The sequence below is a fragment of the Leptosomus discolor genome, chromosome 15 (genome assembly GCF_034619465.1).
Source record: "Leptosomus discolor isolate bLepDis1 chromosome 15, bLepDis1.hap2, whole genome shotgun sequence".
NCBI classification, from domain to species: Eukaryota; Metazoa; Chordata; class Aves; order Leptosomiformes; family Leptosomidae; genus Leptosomus; species Leptosomus discolor.
In genome coordinates, this window is record NC_141405.1 from 4832703 (window position 1) to 4856015 (window position 23313).

General features: G+C 52.7%; 2 protein-coding genes across 2 annotated transcripts in view; both read right to left on the reverse strand.

The window, feature by feature from the left end:
* Positions 1–1640: 1640 nt before the first annotated feature.
* ENDOV (endonuclease V) lies at positions 1641–12412 on the reverse strand. Its single transcript, XM_086473838.1, has 9 exons — positions 12357–12412; positions 11432–11603; positions 10190–10324; positions 9721–9760; positions 9506–9618; positions 9328–9396; positions 8570–8698; positions 2788–2864; positions 1641–1700 (listed from the first exon to the last, which is right to left on the reverse strand). The coding sequence occupies exons 1-9, from the start codon at positions 12410–12412 to the stop codon at positions 1670–1672; spliced, it is 822 nt and encodes a 273-aa protein (XP_086329964.1). The 3' UTR covers positions 1641–1669.
* Positions 12413–12813: 401 nt separating this feature from the next.
* The window catches only part of RNF213 (ring finger protein 213), a 52427-nt gene continuing 41927 nt past the window's right edge, over positions 12814–23313 (reverse strand). Inside the window, exons 49-66 of the mRNA XM_086473436.1 lie at positions 23118–23228; positions 22645–22887; positions 21897–21978; positions 21249–21283; positions 20823–20917; positions 19904–20063; positions 19395–19575; positions 18465–18559; positions 17866–18117; positions 17401–17533; positions 16613–16696; positions 16067–16247; positions 15743–15944; positions 15518–15595; positions 15021–15218; positions 14156–14245; positions 13864–14042; positions 12814–13326 (exon numbers count right to left, since the gene is read on the reverse strand). Coding sequence (XP_086329562.1) covers positions 13173–13326; positions 13864–14042; positions 14156–14245; positions 15021–15218; positions 15518–15595; positions 15743–15944; positions 16067–16247; positions 16613–16696; positions 17401–17533; positions 17866–18117; positions 18465–18559; positions 19395–19575; positions 19904–20063; positions 20823–20917; positions 21249–21283; positions 21897–21978; positions 22645–22887; positions 23118–23228 — 2553 coding nt within the window. The 3' untranslated portion in view covers positions 12814–13172. The remainder of the gene's footprint in view (positions 13327–13863; positions 14043–14155; positions 14246–15020; positions 15219–15517; positions 15596–15742; positions 15945–16066; positions 16248–16612; positions 16697–17400; positions 17534–17865; positions 18118–18464; positions 18560–19394; positions 19576–19903; positions 20064–20822; positions 20918–21248; positions 21284–21896; positions 21979–22644; positions 22888–23117; positions 23229–23313) is intronic.

A 23313-nucleotide genomic window follows, 5' to 3' on the forward strand; every position in this document is an offset into this window, starting at 1 on the left:
CCCGCCAGCACCTCTCCCCCTCTGCAACACTCCCGAGGACCGGCCCAGCAAAGCTCCCCAAACGCACCTCAGAGGAGCCGGGTTTGTTGCTCCCTCCCTTTTTCCCACCCGGGTTTCAGGGTGTAGCGCTGAAGGAGGAACCGGCCCAGGGTCCCATCCAGCAGATGCTGCACAGACGCACGGAAGGCGCTCAATGTCCTCCGTACCCAAAGCAGCACCGAGACCGAGGTGGCGGCAAGAAAAAGAGCAACAAAAGCTGCAAAGTAAATTAATGTGTAAGTGAAGGGCTGGGCAGCATTTAAACAGACCACAGGAGTCCTGACCCTGAGCACCCCTCTCCAATCCCAGGAAAACATCCTTCTTCCTCTTCAGGCTGGAATCTTACACAGCCGTGTTTGTGTAAATCAACAGGCCAGGGTTTTGGCTGTGTTCAAGAACTCATGTATCTGCTCCGATTTTCTTTGGAAATGGTCAGGAATAACCTGCTGAATACAACGAGGAACCCACACCTTTGGAGGAAAAGGTTTAGCCCTGCAAATTGGAGGAGACTCACTGTATTGATTCAGGGACAGAAACGGTTTGTTCTGCGCTCTGCTGCTAAAGCAAAGCTTCACCAGCAGCTTAACGGACGGGTGTCGGTCCAAGAGAACTGGGCACAGAGAGTCTCCTCCTGACCTGGCACCAGTGCTCCCAGTCTGCTCAGACTGCAAAAAACTCAAGCCTGGGATCTGGCCACCCTGACTTGTGTGTTAGGAAGGACCTCCCTCCTCACTCGCCTTGATGGGAAATTCTCCTTTCCCCTGAGATGAGCTTCCCTCCAGGAAGAGCAGGGCTGCACCGTGAGCCCCTGCCTCAGGGGAGAGGGTCACAGTAACGCCAAGCGAGCCTGGGCACCACAATGCTCTTCCATCCGAGCTGTGCTTCGCCAGCAGCGCAGAGTGAGCTCCCACCCAGACCAGCAGCACCAGAGCACCACGTGCCCAGCACAGGGAACGCCCCGCACGCGGCCACCGCGGCCTGGTGGCTGCCGCATGGCACTGAGGCAGCAGGCACGCAGGAGCCACCGGCACCGGACAGACAGAGAGCTTTTCAGGTACCGGAGCTCAGACCTCCCGAGCCTCTTCCAAACTCCGCAGCAGACTGTTGGCTCCGTCCCCTCCCTCGTGAGTCACACGCCCACCTGAAACACAGCGTCCTCTGCCCGTCTGTCAGGACCAGCCGGAGCTGTGCGCTGGGCTTCCGTTCCTCAGAGCCATGCAAAGCGAAGGCGAGAGCATGGGACCGGGTGGGAGCTGTTCCAAAAACAATGAGAAGGGACGTCTCTGTGCCACAGAGGCGTGGTGGGAGCCAAAGGCCAGCTCTGGAGTTTGTAACTCAGCGCCTCGGCATCTCTTTGCAAATCACCTCCTGCCATAGCCCAAAGACTCCAGGAAGTTTTTGGACACTTACAAATGTACCTTTGCTTACACAAATATTGATAAAACGCTTAAAAAAATCGACCCTGAGAAGCTGGTCTGTCCACCAGAACCACGCACGGCGGCTGGCCTTGCCCGGCCTCGCACTGCTCTCCCCTGGGGTGGCGCTCGGCTCGTGCACTCGATGGGACCACAGGCTTGGTGGAGGAGAGGATCCCACGAAGAGGAGCCCTGCAGTTTCTTCTGGCATCAGACTAATCATCTGGCTCAGCCTCCTTTTTTCTGCTAGGAACAAAACCAAGGGTCACAGGCTTAAAAAGTAGAAATCATGAAGACCAAATAACTGTGTCACTCGGTGAATAAGGGGCTCAGAGACACAGGTTTTGAGAGATATGGTCATAAACGGAATGAGTTTGGTTCTTCTGTTGCACAAACCTCCAGACTAGCTAGCCTTTGTGCGAGCTTCAGCATCTGCCATGGCAGGAAGGTGTTAGAGATGAAGCTCCAGCACAAACAGGGGACGCCCAGCCTGGCACTGCCCAGGGCCACCCCCACGGCCTGGCCACGCTGCACAACCGCCACTAAAAGAGCAGCGAAAGCCCCTTCTTTTGCTTCTGGCTGCATGACCCAAGGAGCAGAGGAGCTGAGCAGAGCAGCAGGAGTTGCACCAGGCAGGTGTCCTAAGTAACCTGTAAGAGCTGCCTCGGTCGGCATAAGTAATGCCTCCCTGCTGCCACCGGCAACCTTCCCTCCTTCTGGTCCATCAGCACCCTCGGAGCAGGGTGGGCTTGGAGTCCTGGCACACTGCAGTCACCCCCAAGCAGCTCTCCAGGCAGGGCTGCCTGGTGTCTGTCCAGCCTGGCACTGGTGTGGCCCGAGGGAGCCCCCCAGCACCCTGCGAGCTCTGCCGAAGAGGCAGCGCAGCCACAGCACGAGGAACTCCTGCGCCTCGGCGGCCTCGCTGTGGTTCACGCCGACACGCGGAGCAGCCGCTGGCCCACGTTACCTAAGAGTGAGGGAGCCTGACCCTCCCTTTGCTTTCTGGAGGCAGAAACCAGCTCCCCGCAGGATATTTCCGTCCACCCTCGTGTCACACCTGTGGGCGTTAGCGCTTTGCTGAGCGCAGGTGCCAGAAACAGCCCAAATCCCCAGCGACCTTCCCCAGCCCAGGACACGGCGCTCTGCGGAAGAAACGTGTGAGGCAGCATGGCTACCATCACCAGAAATCAGCCTTTATGGAGGCAGCATATGTCCTGATGTCACTTGAGCTCACCTTGTTACCCTGTCTGTCCCTTTAATGCCATTACTGAAGAGCATTACATGAGCAGATCCCCTTTGGAGAGGCAGCTGCTTGGGCTGCCCACACACCTACCTCTCTGGCCCAGAAGGGATGACCTCCAGTGGTGAACACAGCTGCTTCCGAATATACTCCCTTGATCTGATATCAGCCTAGAATTAAGGAGGAAAACGAGTGAAAAGGGATGGATCGGGCTGCTGGGTGCCTCCTCTGTGTTATCTCCGTGTGTCCCTGTGCACCCTGATGTCAGCACATCGCAAACAGTCTTGTCTGACCAGGTTGCAAAGAGGAACCTGCGTGTTTCTTCCCTTGTTTGGTCTCTCTGCCTCACTGCCAGATGCTTGGGAGGATGAAGACTTAAAATGAAGCAGCAGAGGGTCCTGGATCAAACAGCCTTGAGCACAGCCCATTTCAGAAGCAGAAATGACATTTGCTGAACCCCTGCTAGTGCCCCTTTACTTCTCATAGGAGGAATGAGGTGAGACCTTGGGCACAGGCAGCTCCTGTCAGCCAGTGCCTAAGGTCCGCCCAGCCCTGACCTACCCTAGGCACGGCAGGATGAGCAGCCAAAGCAGGGCCCAGGCTGCGGCTGAGTGCGCTCAGCCCTCACCAAGGGTCCCTACGGGGCCCCGAGGACGAAGCAGCCCAGGCTTCCACCAGCCTTCCTGCAGCAAGCCCCAGCCCCGCTGGAATCCCTCCCTCTGCGGAGCGGTTCCTAAGATGCCCTCCTCATCATCCAGGGATGTGACAGGCCAGAAAGGATTTCCAGAGGCTTCCTAAGAAGAGGTGTTTGCTAGCAAGGGGAGGGTTGCTGAGGCGATGGGCTGCTTTTCCATCGTGCCTTATCTCTGTGCCAGAACTGCAACCCCTCTTTGATGAACGCTGGCAGCAGAGCCAGACCGGAGGAGACCTGGGAATCTGAGGGTGGTCAAGTGCTTTCAGCCTCTGAATCGACCCAAACGACTTCTGCCACATGCAGGCACCTCCAAAGGCAACGCAGGAAAATGTAACGAGCAGCTAAGCTCTGCAAAGGCAGATCTCTGCAAGGCAATTTAGCATGAGACAGGGGCTCAGAGACCCCTCCTCGAAGGTAGGGAACTACTGGAGCATTTTATGGACTTGTCCCAGAGCAGCAGAGTGCCCCACGGACTCTGCTGCAACAACCTTCACCGCCCGCTCGGTGCACCAGAAGCTGTGTCCCAGGACTATGCTAACAGGGACTCCCACTGGCACTGCAGGCAGGTGCAGGCTGCAGCCGCCAGGCTCACAGCACTCCAAGATCCTCCACGGTCTTTACAGCTGTGCCACTGTGATGTTCCCAAAGGATGAGCTTTTCTGGTCACTAATCAGCTGAGAAGTGGGACTCTGCCCTCCACAGGAAACTGCAAATTGAGAGGGAGAGCGGGGCCAGGGCTGTGAAGGGTTTGGGAACCCGGCTGTGCAGCAGGCGAGCTCTCCAGAGGACAGGGGGTGAAAACAGAGAAGCTGGCATTGCCCAGCCTTGTACCCATCTCCTTCCTTCCTCCATTCCAACAGTTGCAGGATGCAGCAACAGATGGAGAAGCGCACACTCGTCTGCTGCGCAGCCTTCTCCCCAGGCGAGGGTCTGGCTCATCCCGCCTGCGTGCTGACGGGCAATCATGCAGCTACAGCGGGTAGAAACCTCCCCCAGAAGCAGATAGAGATGAGCCACGAGCACATCCTTGGCCCTGTCGCTTCTGGGCAGCAGCTGCAAGGCGAGTGACTGACACACCTTTCACGCTGCCCTACCTGAGGAGCCCGAAGGCAAAGCTGGAAGGCAGGCAACGCCGCCAGGGCAGGCAAGGCCGGGCGTATCCATGCTCCGGGCTCTGCTTTCCGGCACCAAAATGAAAAGGAGCAGTGTTGAGACCCCACCAAACCCATGGTTTACTGCCCTCCTCATTTGAAATTGAGCTCGGAGCCATCACCAAACCTCATCAAACTCATCCTCATGCAAGGGCCCAGTTCTTCCTTTCCTCTTCTGACACGCTCTCCTGTGACATGAGCCCTCCTGAGCTCACCAGGTAAACTAGACGGCCGTGCCTTATCGGCAATCAGGTCAGAGTGGGGCAAGGAGAACACCAGCAGAAATCCCAAGAGCTATAAGATAGCGTTGCTGGACACTTACTGGATGTTCTTGCCCCCCAGAAGCGTTATTCCAGTGTGGCACCACACTAGCAGAAGACTCTCAGATGCTGTCACAGGCACACCGATTTTGGGCTGCTGGGCAACTTTGAGAACTGGCAGTTGATTTTTACATTCCCTCAAAGTTTTCTTCTTTTTTTTTAGAAACTTCCTTTCTCAAAACCACTGCTACAGCGTGACATTTAAATCAGCTGCTGGGCCCCACCTCAAAGGCAGAGTCTCTCTCCACTGCGACCTTCCCAGCTGGAAAAGCTTCACAGCACACGATGATCATGCTAATAAAGTGGGTTAACGCATCCCCAGTGGCTGTCCTTGAAACATTTGCTACTCTCAGCGCTGTTCTACTTCTGAAGAGACTCTCCAGCACCTCAAGAAGGTCCCCACCACCCCTCCATCCCTGCCACTCATAGTCAGAGCTCTCGGGTGGAGGCTCTGCCTGCTTACTGCTGGAAACGCAGCTCCACAACTGCTTAACGATTCTGCAAGCTCGAGAATGAAAAATAGTTACATAAGGGGTGGTTTGTTTGGGAGATTTTTTTTTCCCTTCTCTCTATAATTGGACAGTTTCATAACTGAACTGACAAATAACTTTGATCACTCTTCAAGATAAGAGATTACGTGATGGATTTTATAACAAGGGAAGGAGGTTGTTCAATAGAGTCCCTACTGGGAGACCAAGGTAGCAAGAGTCACATCTACAGACTGTTTTTCTAGGGAAGAAAAACCCCAACCACATTCTGCTGGTAACACAAGCTAATGCTTGATTAGGTGGCAAGTTACTGGCCAGCCCTCACTCCTAACGCAGTGCTGAGAGAGCTTAACCCAGCGTATTAACCAAGAGGCTAATCAATAAGATGGATAACTGTCCCGTAATAATCCTCACAGATTGTTTCTATTTTCAGAGGGGACTAGTGCTGGCATTAGGGTCTGGAATTGTTGCTTTGCCTGTTTTATGAGGGGCAGTGGTGATCCCTGTGTTCCCATCAAGCTGGCAGCAGGGGGGCACATCTGAAGGGAGTTAAAGAGTTTCAGGGTATCAGCTGCTGATTTCCCTGCTGTGCAGCAGGAGCTACTCACACAGAGGAGAGGGATGATGGCTGACTTCTCAGTTCTCCTAAGGGTGAGTGCTTAATATTTCACATGAGGTGACCTGCAGAAATTCACAGCCCTGGGCAGAGCCCACTTCTGTCCTTCTTGGTGGGCTGGAGCACCACCAGGCTGTCCCATCGGCCACATCCTGAGCCAGCAGGAACCTGCTGGGCAAGATGCCAGCTGGAGCTAAAAGGATCCTCAAGTGAGCTGGAGGCTGGTGTGCAGCCAACTGGGAACCTGAAACGGCGAGAGCAGAAGAATCAGCCCCAGTGCCATCCTTGTCAGCTGGAGGGTGTTAAAAGCTTCTGCTTCCCCGCCGCGCATGGGGATCCTGGGTCTGAGCAGGCTCGGAGCGTGGGCAGGCACTGGAGCGGGGTTCTGACCTCTGCCAGAAGCTGGCAAGGGCAGTTGCTCTCAGGAGGGCTTGGTATTGTTCCAGTGCCATGCAGTTCGAATGCTTTGCTTATTATTCTGGGATGACAGGTCCTGCCTACCTCAGTCCCTGTCTGTGCAGCTCCAAATGACCAACACTCTGCCAGAAGAGCCGCAAAACCTCCCGAGCTGGCTGGGCAGAGACATCACCCCCATGCAAACAAAATTCTCCCGGGTTGGCCTTGCACTTACACATGGAATAAGGACCAAGTGGGATGTAAATACCGATTTGTAGGTGATAATGACCTTCCCTCTGCTTTCTCTGAGACATCACTTCTCTCAGCTGCATCGCAGCCGCAGCTCCTTTGGCAGCGTGACCACGCTGTGGCCTGAGCGCAGATCAAACTGTTCTGATCCCTGCCTAGCCAGCATGGTGTGCCCAAGCAGCACCACACACCCTACACAGACTGGCCAGCCGTACCTCTAGGAAAGGAGAAGGTTTCAGTGCCCACAACAGTGGCACAGCACTACACATGCCGCAGCACAGTGCTGCCTCCCTCCAAACCACAAACAGCCTCAAGGAGGTACGGGCAGCTGAGCTCTCGTAAGAGCGTTACGCTTCCAGGGCTACCAAAACTTACCAACCAAGAGCTAATGATCCAGAAGTCTTTCACGACACTGGGAAAGCCATAAGCACATCACCCACCAGGTCTGCAAGCTTGTTCTGGGGACAAACCATAGCAAAAAGGCCAAGGAAGTCTCATCCACGGCAGGACTCCCCACAGCCTTCTAACTTCAGCTTCAGGTGCTCAAGAGCTGAGGCTTCCAGCACTGCCCTCTGTCAAGATCTGTGACAGTTACCACACAGAGAAACTACAACAGGGAGAAGTCCCATGGAAAGGTTGAAGTGTCCTTATCTCCTGCCATTCCTCTACCCCTACAGTAAATATGCTCCCTTTTGGATTTTTAATCTCTGCAAGAGAGGCAATTCCTTCCATCACTTTAAATAAACGTGGTAGTTAGAGAACTGGAAGTCTCAGAACACAAACACTGAAGATAGCTGGAAATGAAATGAGGTGATGGAAAGCTCCAAGACACCTTTTTGTTTCCAGAGGGAATGCTTTTCCCCTTTCCTCTGAACACACCGAACTGCAGAGCTAGCTCAGAGCTCTGCGGAGGCATCTGCCCCTTGCTGGAGGAGATTATGCAAGATCTCTCAGCCTACTCCCGTCTGGCAGGTAGTGGTTTCTGAGCTCAGAAACTCCAGTTCTGGTACGGATGCTTCAGGGTTTGTTTTCCTCTAAGGTGCGAGATTTTTGTCTGGTTTATAATGACAGGCTCCAGGCTCTGTTTTCAGAAAACATGGCAGCACCGGTGAGGAGCTCCTGGGTGCAGCAACTGCGTGACAGCCCTCGGCAGGATCACCTCCCTGCTGCTCTGCGGGGCTGCAGAGCAAAGGTGGCCGGACGCCCGACAAGCACGGCAGCGTAGCAACGCCAATGGCGTGTTCCAGGGCGGCAGTACCGACACGGACACCTGAAAGGGCTCTGCTCCCCGGGCAGGCGCTGGCTCTGGCCTGCCTGAGCCACTGACAGCAGGGTGACCCTGAGAAAAGGGAGGCACCGGTCAAGTCAGAAGTCCCAGAGGCTTTCCACCTCTCCAGATCCTTTCCTCAAGCCCTACTGCGATTTAATTAGGCTGAAGCTGAGCCTCGGTGGCAGCTGCGTCTCCCTGACGGTGATCCAGTGCTGTCACCTACCGGCTGGCTGCCGCCCCCGAGCCTGCAGCTCCTTGCGGAGTGCAGCAGCAGGGAAAAGCCCAGAGGAGCAGCACTGCAGTCTGGGCTAGGCTCAAAGTGCCCAGGAAAACTGCGTTTCCAGCTCCTGTGTATCAACAGCAGCATCACAGAAGCTGCCTGTGGAGAGGAACCGAGAAATCAGTCAGGCTGGGGCTGCAGTGCTGTGTGCGCTTCCGGGCACTGCGTCAGGAGAACGAGCCGGGGGAAGGAAGGATCCGTCACCCACCACGTAAACACCACCATGGCGGGCTGGGGCGAGCAGGCCAGCAAGAAGAGTGCCAGCTGCAGAGCTGTCAGCTGCAGATGAGTGGCAAACTGAGGCTCTGAAACATCGCCACAGGCTTGGCACCCACGGCCCCCTCCGCTGCCTGCCCACCCGCTTCCCTGCTCCAGCCGGCCTTCCCCCGCCTCAGCGCCCTGCGCTCGTACCTGACGGATGGGCTCCGGGATGCGGTACCTGCAGCAGGACCTGACCAGGCGCACGGCTGTCTCCAGGCACACCCTGTGGCCCACGGAGACGTACAGCGGCCTAGAGGTGTTGTTGTGGCTCCGCAGGACCTGTGTGTTCAGAAACAAGAAAGAACAAACACTCAAGAGGCTTATTCCAACAAATACAGTGCCAGATGAATTCTAAGCTAGCCAGTCACCTTCGGAAGGTGGCTCTGTATTTGGTAACTTCCAGCCTTCTTTAACCTCTGCTGCTTCCCAGTATCTCCCCATAGGGGACCGTTTGCCCTTTGGGACCCCTGTGGCCCTTCCCCAACGGCCTCACGCTGCTCTGGGAAGCAGAGACCTGCTAATGCAGACTGCTGAAATGACACCAGACACAGCAAGTTTCTTACACCCGCCTGTGTCCTGAGCAGCACTCTCCTCAGTCCGGTGCTCCCCCACTGCATCCTGGTAAACCGCGACAGAACCGGCACCTCTCCGTGACCAAGGCTCACGCACGGGGGTGCTGGAGCCACGGATGTGAATATATCCAACACCCGAACTGTCAGCCCTCCCTACAAATGTCTGAGCTCAGGGAAAGGGGAGAGCAGCATCACCGGTCACCTGCTCGCGCCGTGTCTTCCTGCACTAACGTCACTGAGACAGCCCCACTACAGAGACAACAGCCTCCAGTGCTCCCAGCTACACAAAGCTGCAAGACTTGATGGCCAAGCACTAGGAAACTCCCCACAGCTCACCGTGCCCAGGACTCTCCCCGAGGCGCCCGTCAGCGGGAATGTATCTCCCTCCCTCTGCAGGGAACGAATCTAGGGATAAACACACACGAGGTCCCTTGGTTAGGAAGTACTGGTGTGCGGCTGCCCCAGCCCTCTTGGGATATTAAGGAGTGGAAATAAATTCCCAACGTGGCCTAACCTGCTCTCTGTGCAGCTCATCCCTGACCAAGCCATCCACCTGCAGGAGGTTCTTGGCCACTCCAACGCACGGTATATCCGTCAGGACGCCGAGGTGACAGGCCACACCGAATCCTGCCAACAAGGACTCGCTGTAACTGCAGGACACCACAGAACAGGAACCTCAAGCGGCAGCACAGGGAGCCTGAAGAGCAGGGCTCTCCAGTAAAGTCCTACCTCTGGGATGGAGCAGGCCATTCCCATCTACAAGAAGTACCTGAAAAAGTCAAAAAAGAAACATTATTTCCTGCACACCGAGAGCCGCTCTGATAAGCAAACAGCAACGCTGGCCCCGCGAGGAAGGGGACGTCCCTCTCAGTCCTTTACGTCTCTCTATAGCGGTCTTGCTGCAGTGCTGCCTACACCTGACTCTAAGCGATCACCAGTGGGAGCTGGCAGCGCTCTTCACTGGTGCCGCACACAGGAGGGGTCTCCCATTGCCAAGGGAGGCCTGGCTGCTCCTGGATTAGCATCCCTGGTCCCTAAGGAACCGGCAACGGATGCTTCCACAGGACGTTGACCCTGCATTTTCCACCCCAGCGGTGGAAAACAGCCTGGCAGCGTGGTCTCGGGAGAGGGAAGAACCTTCCAGCGGTTCTCTGCACCCTCATGGCATCTCAACTCAGGACAAACAAACGTGCCACACCTGAGGTTTGAGCTCGGGCTCCTCCTGCTGAAGTCTCTGGACAGCTTCCACCAGGAACGGGACCTCTCGGAAGGCCAAGAATCCCGCCACGTACGGGGCACTCACAGCCACCATCCGGCAATCCTCGTACAGCACCTACGAGCAGTGGGACAGCGCAGAGACAGCGACCTCCAGGGCTCTGCTGGTTGGTTCCTGACTCTTTCAGAGGCAAATCCTCCAGTATATGGCCCCTAATCTTATGTTTTTTAAAATACTCTGCTTCAGTGGGTGGGTAACGGACTGCTGACAGGAAAGGGCTGGACATCACCTGCCATTCCCTGCTCGAGAGCAAAGTCCTTGAAACAAAATTAGGGCAGCTATTCAAACAGACAGTGGGGGAGCGCAAAGTTCCCCCAGTCAGAGCATTATCAAAGGGCGCCTGTCGCTATGCGGGGAGAGGCCAAAAGAAACTCTGTAAGCCAGGACAAAAACACGACTGCGCAGGGCAAGTCAAGAATCGAGGCAGGATTTGAAATTAAAAATCCCAGCAGCCAGTATCAAACTTTATTTCTCTGCTTGTTACAGGTTTTATAGTTAAAGATAATTTTTATATCATTTTGAAAGCTGGGAAAGAGACCAAAAGCCTTTATTAATTCAAGCACAATGACTGTGGGATGTGGGATTCGTGGCAGTTTTGAAAAGGCTTTTATGCGTTACACCCCACGTTATTAGTTGGTTCCCAGAAGAACTCGCAAACAAGACATCTGCTGTCTGAGTGCTACAAACACTTTCATTTCCTCTCTTGATCAGCACTGAGTAACGATGGTCCTTCTCGTCTCCTTCTGGGGAGCGGCTCAGACTGACTGTTTTCAGTACACACCTACACCAGTTACAGGCTTCTGCACTGACCACGGACCACACCTCATCAGGACATTTTTTGACTTACCAACTAACTGAAACGCACAACAAACCTATCCCTCAACACCTCGCAAACTCCCAGTAACCCTACACACCTCTCCCAATCAGGAGTGGTTTCCATCTCATCTTCCTAACTGCATGTTGAAATCCTTACGCAAATTTTTTCCTCTGTTTATCTTTCTTGGAGCGTGCGGTTGGAGGCTTTGCTGAACACCCACGTGCTAACTGACCTGTGAGGCACAGCGTGGCAGATAACGGCCTTTGCCGGCGTTTTCTCTGAAATCCCCCGTGTCATTGCACACCTGGGCACAACCCGAAGGAGGGAAGGTGTTCGCGTGCCGTTACCTCAAGAGCCGGGTAGCTGAGCACGACCAGGGAAGCGCAGGCGCTGGCGTCGTCTCCTTTGATATAAGACAAGTCCACACCTCCTACTCTCTCCAGTCCTGCAAAACCCGCAGCTTTCTGCCACTCCTCGGTGTCCTCCTCAACCACGCCAGCTTTCAACCGGGCCTGCTCTCTAGCGAGAGATCAGAGGGCCTTGGTGGGGGGGTGTCCCAGTGCCCAGAGCGGCAGTGGAGGGGTGCCCCAGTGCCCAGAGTGGTAGCAGATGGGTGTCCCAGCACCCAGAGCACAGCAGTGCAGGGGTGTCGCAGCCCAGAGTGGTAGTAGAAGGGTGTCCCAGCACCCAGAGCACGGCAGTGCAGGGGCGTCCCAGTGCCCAGAGTGGCAGTGGAGGGGCGTCCCAGTGCCCAGAGTGGTAGTAGAGGGGTGTCCCAGCACCCAGAGCACAGCAGTGCAGGGGTGTCCCAGTGCCCAGAGCGGCAGTGCAGGGGTGTCCCAGCGCCCAGAGGGCCGCGGCACAGGGGTGCCCCTTCCGCCTGGGCTCCAGGCCTCGCCCCACCCCGAGGCCCCGCTCCACCCCGGTCAGCACGAACCGAAGCGGGGTCGGGCCGTGCGCCGTGGCCGGCAGGAGCCCACGGAGCCACCAACGGGGGCAGAGCACGGCGGGGGGCGCCCACAGCGCGTGGGGACGCGGGACCCCCCCTGCTGCCACCGAAAAGGGGGGCCGGGGGCGGCCCCTCGCCTCCCTTCGTGCTCGTCCTCACGAGGGCCGGCGGGCGGGGGGAGCCCAGGGAAGGCAACGGGACCCCGCCGCGGCCGGCCCGGTACCGAGGAGGGGAGCGCTCCCCCTCCCCCCCCCCGCCATACGAGGCCCCGCACAGTTGCCATGGTCACCGCCCCCCCGCGCATGCGCAGGCCGCGCCGTTACCGTTCCCAGCGGCGGAGCGTGGCCTCCCGCGGCGGCTCCGCTGCGCGCCCCGCCATGGCGCCGCGCCGGAAGCGCGTGTCACCCGCCCCCGCCGCCCCCCCCCCGGGAACGCGGGCTCGGAGCGGCCGTTCCGGACGGGAGGAGCCGCGGGAGCGAGAACGAGCTTTATTGAGAAACACCTCCGGGGTGGGGGGACGCGGCCGGCCGGGAGAGGGGCCCTGCCCCGGGGAACAACGCGGCAGCGAGCACCGGGAGGCGGCAGCCGAGGGCTCTGCCGGAGGGAGGGGGTTAAGGCAGAGACGGAGCAGCGGCCCTGGCTGGGTTTGGGGTTGCAGCTTGGTCCCAGTGCCCCAGGGGTGCTGCCCCTCCCCGGGGGGGGGGGGGGGGGGGAAGGGTCGTGCCCAGAACGGCTTCAGTACTGGAACGGTAAGGGGGGGGGGGGGGGGGGGGCAAGTGGGAAAAGGGGAAATGCAGAGTGAAAACGAACGAACGAACGAACGAACTAACAAACGAAACAACCCACCCACCCAAAGCAGCCGTTCCCAGCCCTAGAGAATGGTGCGTTCTGAGAAAATCCTTCATCTTCACCAGGGGCCCTTGGGGGTGGTTTGGTATGAAACCTTCAAGAGGCTCTGCTTATAGGGGCAGCAGCAGTAAAGCATCTCCTCTTTACATCACCCTTTTGGTACTGAAGTTAATAAAAAAAATCAACTCAGCCCCAAAAAACCCAAGCCCAGGAGGTGCCAGAATCTGACACGAGGTGGTTGTGGCACTAAAGGTCCCTGGGTATCAGAAATAACTAGTGTGCCAGGGGTCCTAGCTTTCCCTACGCTCCCTTTTGAAGACAGCAGCTGCTTTCCATGTAGCGGTAGCGTGAGAGAGAAGAATCTCCTCTGGGAACAGCTCTTGGAGCTCTGGAGCTAACTCAGAGTCTTTTGCATCCAGGTAAGCGATGAGCGATTCCTTCAGGCTGGAAAACAGAGCAAAAGTAGCATCAACAGATGGTGTGCAGCAAACTACACATGCCACATCATAGTATTTTGTGTGGTAGGAATGCAGCAGGATTAAGCACACGTGTCTTTTGTAACGAGAAGGATTGAACAGCCAGGCAGAAGAACCCAGAAAGGGGAGGCTGCAGGTCAGAAACAAGGGGTTAGGACCAAGCGGTGCGTGTGGAAACCTGAGTGTGCTCATCTGAGCAACTGCAGAAGGGCTTGTGTTTGTCTTTAGAGCTCATGAACAGCAGCTCTTGTTCCCAAAATAGCTCGTGTTAGATGAAGAGTCACACACGCCAGAAACAGGCAGCATGTCTGAGAACGAGCTGCACAGTCTTAGTGTTGATGGCTGTGCTGTGCAGCCAGCAGGGCAGTCATTCGCCAAGGCAACCGGTTCCAGCACATGCATTTGCAGAGGCAGAGAAGCTCAAGCTAACACCACCAACAACAACCACCACCACCACCAACAACAACAAACAACCAGGCTGGTTTGGACTGTGTAACTCCGTTACCTCCACGTGGGTCTGAATACATCCGCAGCTTGGACACGTCTCAGCTTCAAGATGATCATTTCATGGAGCTCCTGCAGGAAAGTTTCCAGCCTTGAGTGGACGAGGAAGGTGTTGAGGAGCTTGGCAAGCTCTGGGCTGAGCTCAGCTTTGTAGTCTGTACCGATGTCTACAAAAGGATCCTAAAAAATGCAGCGAGGGGTAAACAAAACCAACCAACCATACACATCTGAGCAACTTCATTTAGAGAAGAGGAAAGGGCTCATCAGTCACTGAAGCAGCCAGTGTACCTTACCCTTCTGAGGCGCAGAAGATGCTCAGATTTGCGGGTGGAGAGAAGTTGCCATAGGGCTACGCTGTGCTTTAAATGGCATCGTCTAAGGGCCTGAAACACACGTATATGGAGTGAACGTGGATGTAAGGGATGTATTTAGGAACCTGTCCACACCCCACCCTGCCCATGCAGGTCAAAGCTCCTGAGGAGCACAAGCCCTTTTAACCTGGGTGTAGAAGCCCATCTGCAATAGGCTTCTCTCTCTTCCCCATTTTACCTTCAACAATCCATCTTCTTGGTATGGTGAAAGGGAGTGAGAAAGTGATAGGGCTATGTCACACCTGCTTGTCATAACGTCCATCAGTAAAAGGCCTCTTTTCACACATCATTAGGAGATAAGACCTTCCCCTGTCACCACTTTTGAGAGGTAAAGGGATGTTTTCAATCCTGCTCAGCACCAGGCAAGCCAGTGTCACTGAAACCTGACACATAATTGAAAGTTCTCCCTTTTCTCAGTTTTAGCATTGCAACTAATTATGCTGACACTCAACTGAGAAGTCTCCTTCCTGGTGCTGACAGAAGAGCTTCAAACTGCAGAGAAGAGTTTGACCTTCTGCATATCCTGCACCTGACCTTTCAGCAGGGTTTTGCAAGAACCTGCAGAGCATCCCAAGCTGTTAGATGCTCCCACCTTGCAAACCCTGGTTGCAGGCCAAGTGAAAATTGTTCCCCCCCCCCAGCTGTTGAATATGGTGAGAAGGGAATTCTATCCCATACCTTTTCAAGCTGAAGTTTTGCTGGGCTCAGAGATCAGGCTGGCTGAATTTAGTATAAACCCGTGCAGATTTTATCCTGTGAGAATAAGAGTTTTGCTCTCAGGACTCACCTGCAGTACATGAGGGTTTGTCTGATCACCCATCTGCAGAATGTTTTCAATGTAGTCAGTCAGCAGCATCTCCGCATTCTCTCCAGCCATGGCCAGGAATCCCAAGGTAATTTCAGCGACGGACAGAGCATCACAGACATCACTGTAAGACTGTAGTTCCCCACTGATCATGTTCATCACAGAACTGGGCAGAGCGCTCTGAAAACCATGAAGAAAAGCAGTGACTAATATTAGTTTAGAGCCATTCCTTATTGCTGCTCAAGTTGCTAAAGTCATGGCAGAGCCCCAGATTTAAGAAACTGGAAATGATTAACCGTACCCCTTTCCTTTCTAAGTCCTGACTGACAAAAGGCCGGTTTGTACCTACTGAAGGCACACCGAGAGATGAGCGGACAAGCCTTCAGATGCACCAGGCAAGCGACAGAAGACAAACCTAACATTTCTTGGGGTGCCAGGAGTCACATGCTTGCCCTGTTTCCTCCAGTGCAGAAACCCACCTGATCCAGCTTATTCCTGACATTGCTGAACAGCTGTTCGTAATTCCGATCCTGCCTGTACACGAGGGTGGGTATTCCCTGTCAGGAGACACACCCATGGGTTTAACGCTTTGGTAACATCACTTACCCTGCTCCAGTGCATGCCTGGCTGCAGCAAACACTGCAGGGCTCCAACATCAGCCAAGAAGGCGTCTGCAGAACACAGAGCTAGCTGCCCTGTCCTACCGTCAGGGTGATGAGTGGTTTCCCCTGCAGGAACTTGCTGACGACTTGCTGCTGGATCCTTTCCAGATTACAGTCCTCCAACGTCTCCCCTCCCTTCTCCATGCTGTACTGGCAGTTGGACAAGATCAGAGGAATCAGGTCTCTCTCAACCTCATAACTGATCAAGTGCAGGTCAGCCACTTCCAACGGGCTGATCAAGTACCTGCAGGAGAGAAAAGTCTCCCTTCAGAGCGAGAAGCCTTGATGAAGCAGGAAGAGCTGCTTGTGTGGTAGCAGGTAATACAACAGAGCCCAGCAAAGTGCCTGGCTGGAATAGCGACGTACCCATCATCTTCCTTGGTGTGTTTGTTCACCGAGTGGATAAAGTCATTGTGCAGACTAATGAGATAGCTGGCCAAGGCTGTGGAGCAGAGGCCGAGCCCCTGTCGACGTGGCAGAAGGACCTCAAGCTTGCTGTCCAGGGTCAGGTCAGCATCACAGTAGCCTTTAGGAAGCTTAATTTCCCCTGAAATAAAAGGCAGAGAAGACTGCTTCAGGTGGCCCAGAGCCAGCCCACAATGAGCAAGCCTCTCCTGAGCTGACCCAGGTCAGGAGAAAGTATAGAACCTGAGAAAAGCAGCACTCTTTCCATTACGTGTGAGCCCTAAAGGGAGTGAGTTCAGGTGAGAATACTGCAACAGGGAAACAAGTTCTCCCATTTGCACCTAGATCTTCTTAAACCTTTAATGGCCAAGGTCAGTTTTGGGGATCTCTCAGCATCACTGATGGGAGGAACTTGAACTGTCGAAGAGTAGCAGTAGGGGAGCATCGTCTGACAGCTGCAAGCCCCTGCTTCTAGCACTCAAAATGCTGGGAAATAAGGGAACTCACCATTGGTGTCCAGTGAACTTCTCAGCTTGTTCCACACAGACAGAAACACGTTCACTCTCCTCTGTAACAGGTCCCGCATCACATCTGAGGAGAAACAGAAAGACAATTCCCTGAAACACCTTTTACTGGCAACACCGTGAAATGCCGCAATATAAGAATCCTCAAAGCACACCACTGAACTCCAGGCAACTGCTCAAACGGGTCAAGAGGGACTAAACAGACATTAAACAGTTTTCTAATGGCATTAAATTGAGTCATTTGCTCTGTTTATATTCTTCCATTATTGTCTGCTATTGGCCCAGGCTACAAGGCTGGGTGGATCGTTGGTCTGATTCTGCACGACTTTTAAGTACTTATGGAAAACCACTTAGAGACATAAGTGGCTGTACTTTATAGTAGGATTGAAGGAGTTGCTGCAAAATGTCTGTATGCTGCTCATGAATGGGAGGGAAGGGCATTTATTGCACCTTTTAGGCAGGCCCTACTCTAGGGCAGAGCTTAAGAATTCAACACACCCACTGCTGCATTCAGGAAGTTATCCTGCCTATCTCTGAGCAGAGTCCCCACCCTAGTGAACAAGCTTTCTGTGCTTAATTTGCTTTAAAGTCACCTGATGACTTTTCCAAGCAAGACTCCAGGGTTAAGGTCCCCAATTCACTTGGATAGGAGTTAAAAGGAAAATATGAGGGCTTGAGAGCACAAGCCCAAGAGAAGTTTTCACCTTCATTTTCAACTGGACTATCCAGTGCTTTTTGTTTCACTCATTAGTTTTGGCAGAGTCTTCTCACCTGAGAGGGGTTCGTTGAGGAAGTCTCTGATTGAGCAGTGCCTGACATCAGCGGTGTTCTGAAATCGCCTCACCAAGTCTCTCTGCAGAGCCAGAATCTCTGGTAAGTATTTAACCAGCCTCAGTTCTCTTTCCTGGAAGAGGGAAAGGGGGCTTATGAGTAAGGTTGTTCTTGGACTAAGCAGCTTCAAATACTTTTATGGAATTACTCTTTAAATATTTAAAAGAAAAAATATTTTACACATGCAGTTCTCAAGATTACACTAAGTTATGAGAATAAAGACACTGAATAAAGACACCGTATATCAAATAGTGGTTCAGTCCTGGGCAACTGGTTCTAGGCAACCCTGCCCGAGCAGGGGGCTGGACCAGATGACCTCCAGACATCCCTTCCAACCTCAACCAGCCTGAGACTCTGGGAACTGACCTCTGAACACGGCCGTCTCTCATCCCTGCTCACACCCACCTTCTGCAGAAACTTCCAAAGGAGAGGGACCGTGTCCGGGGCATTCTTTTGCTGGACTACATGGCCTAGGTTCTCCACCGAAATCCTCTTTCGGCAGCTCCACATCTTGGAATGATGTATGTGACTGTGCTTGGGCAGCTGGGACAGGAAAGTGGCCGGGTCACCATACACTATTTTCACTATTGGATTGGAAGAAATTCTCTCATCGTCTTGTATTTGTCTATTTAACTTCAGAAGTTTTTTATCCAAATCCTGCATTAAGAAAAAAAAAATTGTATCAGAATTGGCAGTGTCCTGCCATGCTGAACCCCCACTAGAGTGTATTTCCCCAATAGCTTGATGGTCAGTTGATGCAGAAATATGTCAAAGCAGAAGATGAACTCCCAGGGAAGGCCTGTAAATCACATACTGCAAACAGCTGTTTATACCATAAAGTTATTCTTTGTTGGCCAGCTCATCCAACTCGCAGGTCTTCCATTCTTGAGATGACGTACATGGGGGGAAAAAAGCGTAGCACAGATATTGCAGCAGGCCAGATTTCCAAGTAAGTGGACTTTGAACCACTCAGCTACTGAAGTGTTATACAGCGAATTTCTCACCTCCAATTCAGGAACAATAATGGTCTTCACAACAATTTCTTCCCATTTGTTTCTCTTTCCCTTGGTGGAGAGCACATCATCAAAGTGAACTGGCCCTGCAAAAGGAATATTTAGTCTCTTACAGCCGCAATATTTCAGTTAAAGGAAAGCACAGGTTCTCTAAGCTTCCCGACGTGACGTCCTTGCAAGTGAGCATGATGAGCCAAGAGCAATTACAGAGGTCCTAGCAGCTACATGAGTGTCTTGGTCTAGCAAGTGTCACCCAAAGTGGCACACAATGATCACAGGCTTTCAGAAGCTTCGGTCCAGTCACTCACTGGAATGATGCTGACCCTCATACAAGTCATTCATCATCCCAGAAAGGTTAAATGAGTTGTCCAAGGGCAGACCACGATCAACGACAGACCAAAGAACAGAGCTTGGAATACTGGTCATGCCGTCACACACTAAAAATACAGCTATTGCATTTGACAAATGCCTCTAAGACACAGTGACTCATGTCAACTTGAACTCCGGATTCTACCACGAGCCACACTCTGCCACCCCTTTTCTACCAAATAGCTTCTCGGTAGTCACTTAGAGGGCACTACAGTGCATGGATTATACACAGCAGGAGCCTCTGTGCTTTGAGTAGTACCTCTGCTTGTGAGCTGAGAGCTCTGTCAATATCTCCTGAGGTTATTTACTCAGGAATTCCTTGTCAGAATTATGCACCAAACCTTGCAAACCCCGATACTTGACCGAAAGAGACGTAAACAGCCAAAAACTCTTCACTCCCTACAGTAAGCCACAAGCCTCAAATTTCTAGACCTTCCTCATCAGCTCAGCTACTGTGTGGGAAACGGTCTATCAGCAAAGAAGCGAAGTAACTGCTGCCCTGAAAATGCCAACACCGCTGGCAGATGTGGTATGGCAGGGAGCTTTCCTTACACTGGCCTGGGTGCTGATGGGTGTCCTTGAGGAGGCTGCTGAGGACAAGGTGAAGGATGTTGATAGGCTCATCCACGCTCTTCCCCAAAATTTTTGTCAGCTGTGCCAAGTCCTCCTGAATATGCTGCTGCAGGAAACTCACCGAGTTGCACACCGGTGGCTTGATAATCTTCTGCAATGACTAAAGAGCAGCAAAAGGCAAGAATGAGCACAGCCAGTAACGCCCAGTTCAAGCACAAGGCATGCTGAACTGCAGTCTGACCAGAAAGTCACCTCCATCCTAGAGGATTCCTACCCCTTGAACAAATAAAGGCAGGGACGTGTGTACATGCCTGCATGCAAGCGCATGAAGGAACCAAAATCACTCCTGGGCAAGGAGGAAAGTGAATTTGGGTCTTGCATCTTGAAAGACTGCCCTAGTTACTTGGCAGTGTGATGAAAAGGACCAGCATCACGCAAAGGTTTCGCTACATTTCATGCAGCCACTTGGAACTATCATTGGAAGATACCTGAGGATCTCTTGTGGCTCCCAGCAACATTGCCAAATGTGTGAGCAAGCGTATCAGAACGAAGACGACCGGGGACATGGTCCGATCAGACAGTCCCATTGTTCTTCTGTGTTGTACATCTCCAAGTATGTGGCCAGTTTGAGTTCTGTCTTCATTAGTCCTGTTGGGAAGCGTACACATAGTATTTTTTGCCTCGACAAAAACCACACAAGAGAGGTCTTTGACACCCAGAAAGTCTTTTTGACCCATAAATTCTCTGAATGCCATAAAAGCTGCTAATTAAAAGTGCTACAGAGGAATAGGACTTCCAGTAAGTTTTGTACACAAATAAGCCAATTTGGTTTTGCTGGCCGATTCTTGCTGTTCTTCCTTGAACACCTCTTCCTAATAAGATTTGTATGAGAGAGGCAATGTCCAGCCTGTAGGGCAGGATTAGCCAACTCCATGCAGGCCAGAAGAGAAGCCACTGCTGTTTGAATTAGTAACTTTAACATTCTTACAGAAGGGCTGTAAGTGCAAATCCAGAGAACCGGGCAGAAGGGAGCACAGGTCAGTTCCTGGAGCTCTGGTCGAAGTTCTTCGGTCACCCTGACGCATTTAAGAAAGTGTGGCCTATTCCTATATGGTGGTGTAGAACCACGTAACCTGTGTCAGCCTGGATGAGCAGGGAGATGAAAAACCCTCAACTAGCAGCTTGATAAGATCTTACGTTAAGGCAGTTTCTGCAAAGGCAGAGTTATACCAGCACTCCTAGAGGCCAAGCCTCTTTCCCCTCAGAGGGCACTGTCCGAGCTAACAGGGAATCCCACGTGCCACCTTCCAGGCAGCAGCAAGAAGTAGTTGGTACCTTTTGCCTTGGAAGTGTCACAGCAAGTGCTGTATCATTTAGTGCTGGAAAGGTTGAGGAACCAAAGCATACCGGAATTCGTGAAAGCCACGCAGTGGTTTGTGCTGTTCCCCTCCAACTCGGGCACCACAGTCGAGACAGTGGCTGGTTTCCATGGGGAGGCCACACTAGCAAAAAGCAAAATGAGAACAGGGAATTCTGGAGTAAGAGCCTCGCCAGCAGAGAAAGGGAATGAAACAAAAATCCGGGCTGTTACTGGTTATTTCAAAAACTGCTATATGCTGGGCAAAGGACCTCTGCCTCTCGTTTCCTAGATTTATGGTATCAGCTGCATTACAGCTATTCTAAATTTTACATTACAATAGCAAAATTATTAATAATACAGAGTTTAGAAAATTAACCACTGTGCAACAGAAGATTAAAACCAGCAAACAAAATAGAGCAGTTTCTTGTTAAAAACACTGCCTGCTTCAAAACCCACCAGTCTCAAATTCTTACCTCTCCTACAGTGCAGGGGTGGCCATTTGGACATGCTGTCAAGAGGAACAAACAGGACAGTATTGTAAGACAGACATTTATAAAGCCCCCATTATTTCCCTTCATAGAGACCATCATCTTGGAGGAAGAAATATGCTTCAAGGTCTAGTGAAAAGTACTGACTGTCCCAAAGCTCAAAGGAGGGATAAACCCGCATAGGAACCAAGGAATTTTTCAGTGCTTCTCCCCTTGAGAAACAAGGAATGGAAGCCTGAAAGACTCTGCTACTGCAGACCAAATGGGCTGGTAATCCCACCCCTGGATTCCTCGTCTGCAGTGAGATCCTACTGCGGAAAGCAGAGAACTACAAGCGGGCCAGGAAGGTGGCAAAGTGCTCCTCTTCAGCTCGCACCACTTCAACACTGCCAGAAGTAACAGGACAGGTCTTCTGCACTCCCAAACTTTGTAGACAGCTACAAGCTTGAAACTCAACAGAAGCTCGATGCACTTTGAGGCATTACCCACACAAACCATAGATACAAATCTTAATTTACAAAGATTAACTCATGCTGACAAGAAGAGTGCATCTGTCCTCACGTTTGGAACAGTATCATTCCAAACCCAAGGATTACCCTTCCATTTCTTTCACAGCCAGTCAGGAGCACTTACTGTACCAGCGCAGAGTGGCCACTCCTGTCCAGGCCCTTGCCTGAACCATTATATCTTCTGGCATTGTAGGCAGAAAAGCGTGCTAAGGAGGGAAAAGGAAAAGAGGTGACATGACTATATAAATCAGTTCTTTCCTGTAGCAGTCGCTCACCAGTTCTTTGTTCATGGTGGGGAACAAGAGACACCGGAAGGCAGAGGTCAGGCAGATGATGTAGATGCACATTTTCAAATTCTACCTTTGAAAACCCACCCTTCAGAACTGTCAATATTGTTAAGCCTTAGGGCATGTGCACTCTCTAGACCTCTTGAACTGGATTCCTCTTGGGGTGGCCTGATGTACCCTGGTATGTACCAGCACATCCCCTTACACCTTTGATAGCCCAAGGAAGCAGAGCAGCAGATCCTTCCACCCTGACTCAGCCCAGGGCTCCACAAGCCATTATCCTCTAGGGCACACAGGTCTCCACATCATGACCTGCCAACTGCTTTCAGACTGGCTCATCAAATATCAGCGAAATTATTTGCTCGATACTGCTCAGGATGCAGAGGTACCTTGAAAAGGTACCAGTCCGGAGCTGGTTGTTGTGCTAATTAATCCCAACAACACTGAAATAATCATGCATTGGTAATTTACAGCTAAACCAGTAAGTTGGTGCTTTTGATGTTAAGGTTAGGTTATAGAGGATCCAGCAGATACATGAAAGAACCATCGACAGGTTGAATGGCCATCTGAGCTAAAGCTCTTTACCTCCATGGTGTGTGGATGGAATGCCAGGTTCCTCAGGGGCTGCAAGATGGGGTTGTGCCCGCACAGCAGGACAGCTGCGGTGTGAACAGCCATTTCAATCAGGGCTCCGTTGCGGTCGAAGCTTTGAGGATCCACCATCAGAGACGGCAGCGCATTCATCACAAGAGAAGCTGCAAAGTCCTGCAGGTCTGGAGAGTTCAGGACTCGGGCGCTCCGGATGAACTCAGTCATTGCATCTCTTTGCTGAAAGCATGTATTTAAAAGGAATAAAATCAGCATGATATTGCCCACCAAACTGAAGAGCACTATCAGCTGCTTCCCAGGCTGCGTTGCCCTGCTTTGAAAATATTTCCAGTCTGCTGAGATCAGGACATGACCGTATTTGGGGCAGAAGAACAAAAGGCTTTTCCACCAACAATTCAAACCTCATTCATCCTTATAATGTTTGTCACTTCACTTCCAAAGTATCTCACCTGCTGTGTGGGATGAAGACTTGAGTCACTGTTTCCATACAGAGCAGTGACCTCTCTGAAAATCGCCAGGAGCAGGTGGACAGACCGTACAGCCAGGGTGCTGCGAGATGCCTGGGAAAGAAGAACTGATGATAAGGCAGAGAACAGGCTATAGCTGTCACAGCTCAAGTTACTGGATATGCAGGCTTCAGCAGGT

What these genes read in the sequence shown, in the direction of transcription:
- ENDOV (XM_086473838.1), bottom strand. Translation starts at nt 12,412, where the DNA reads ATGGCGGGGCGCGCAGCGGAGCCGCCGCGGGAGGCCACGCTCCGCCGC. An exon ending in TCCCGGAGCCCATCCGTCAG is followed by an intron (nt 2,865 to 8,569) that starts GTACGAGCGCAG and finishes CCTTAATTCTAG; the next exon opens with GCTGATATCAGATCAAGGGA. An exon ending in ATCCCTTCTGGGCCAGAGAG is followed by an intron (nt 1,701 to 2,787) that starts GTAGGTGTGTGG and finishes TTTTGTTCCTAG; the next exon opens with CAGAAAAAAGGAGGCTGAGC.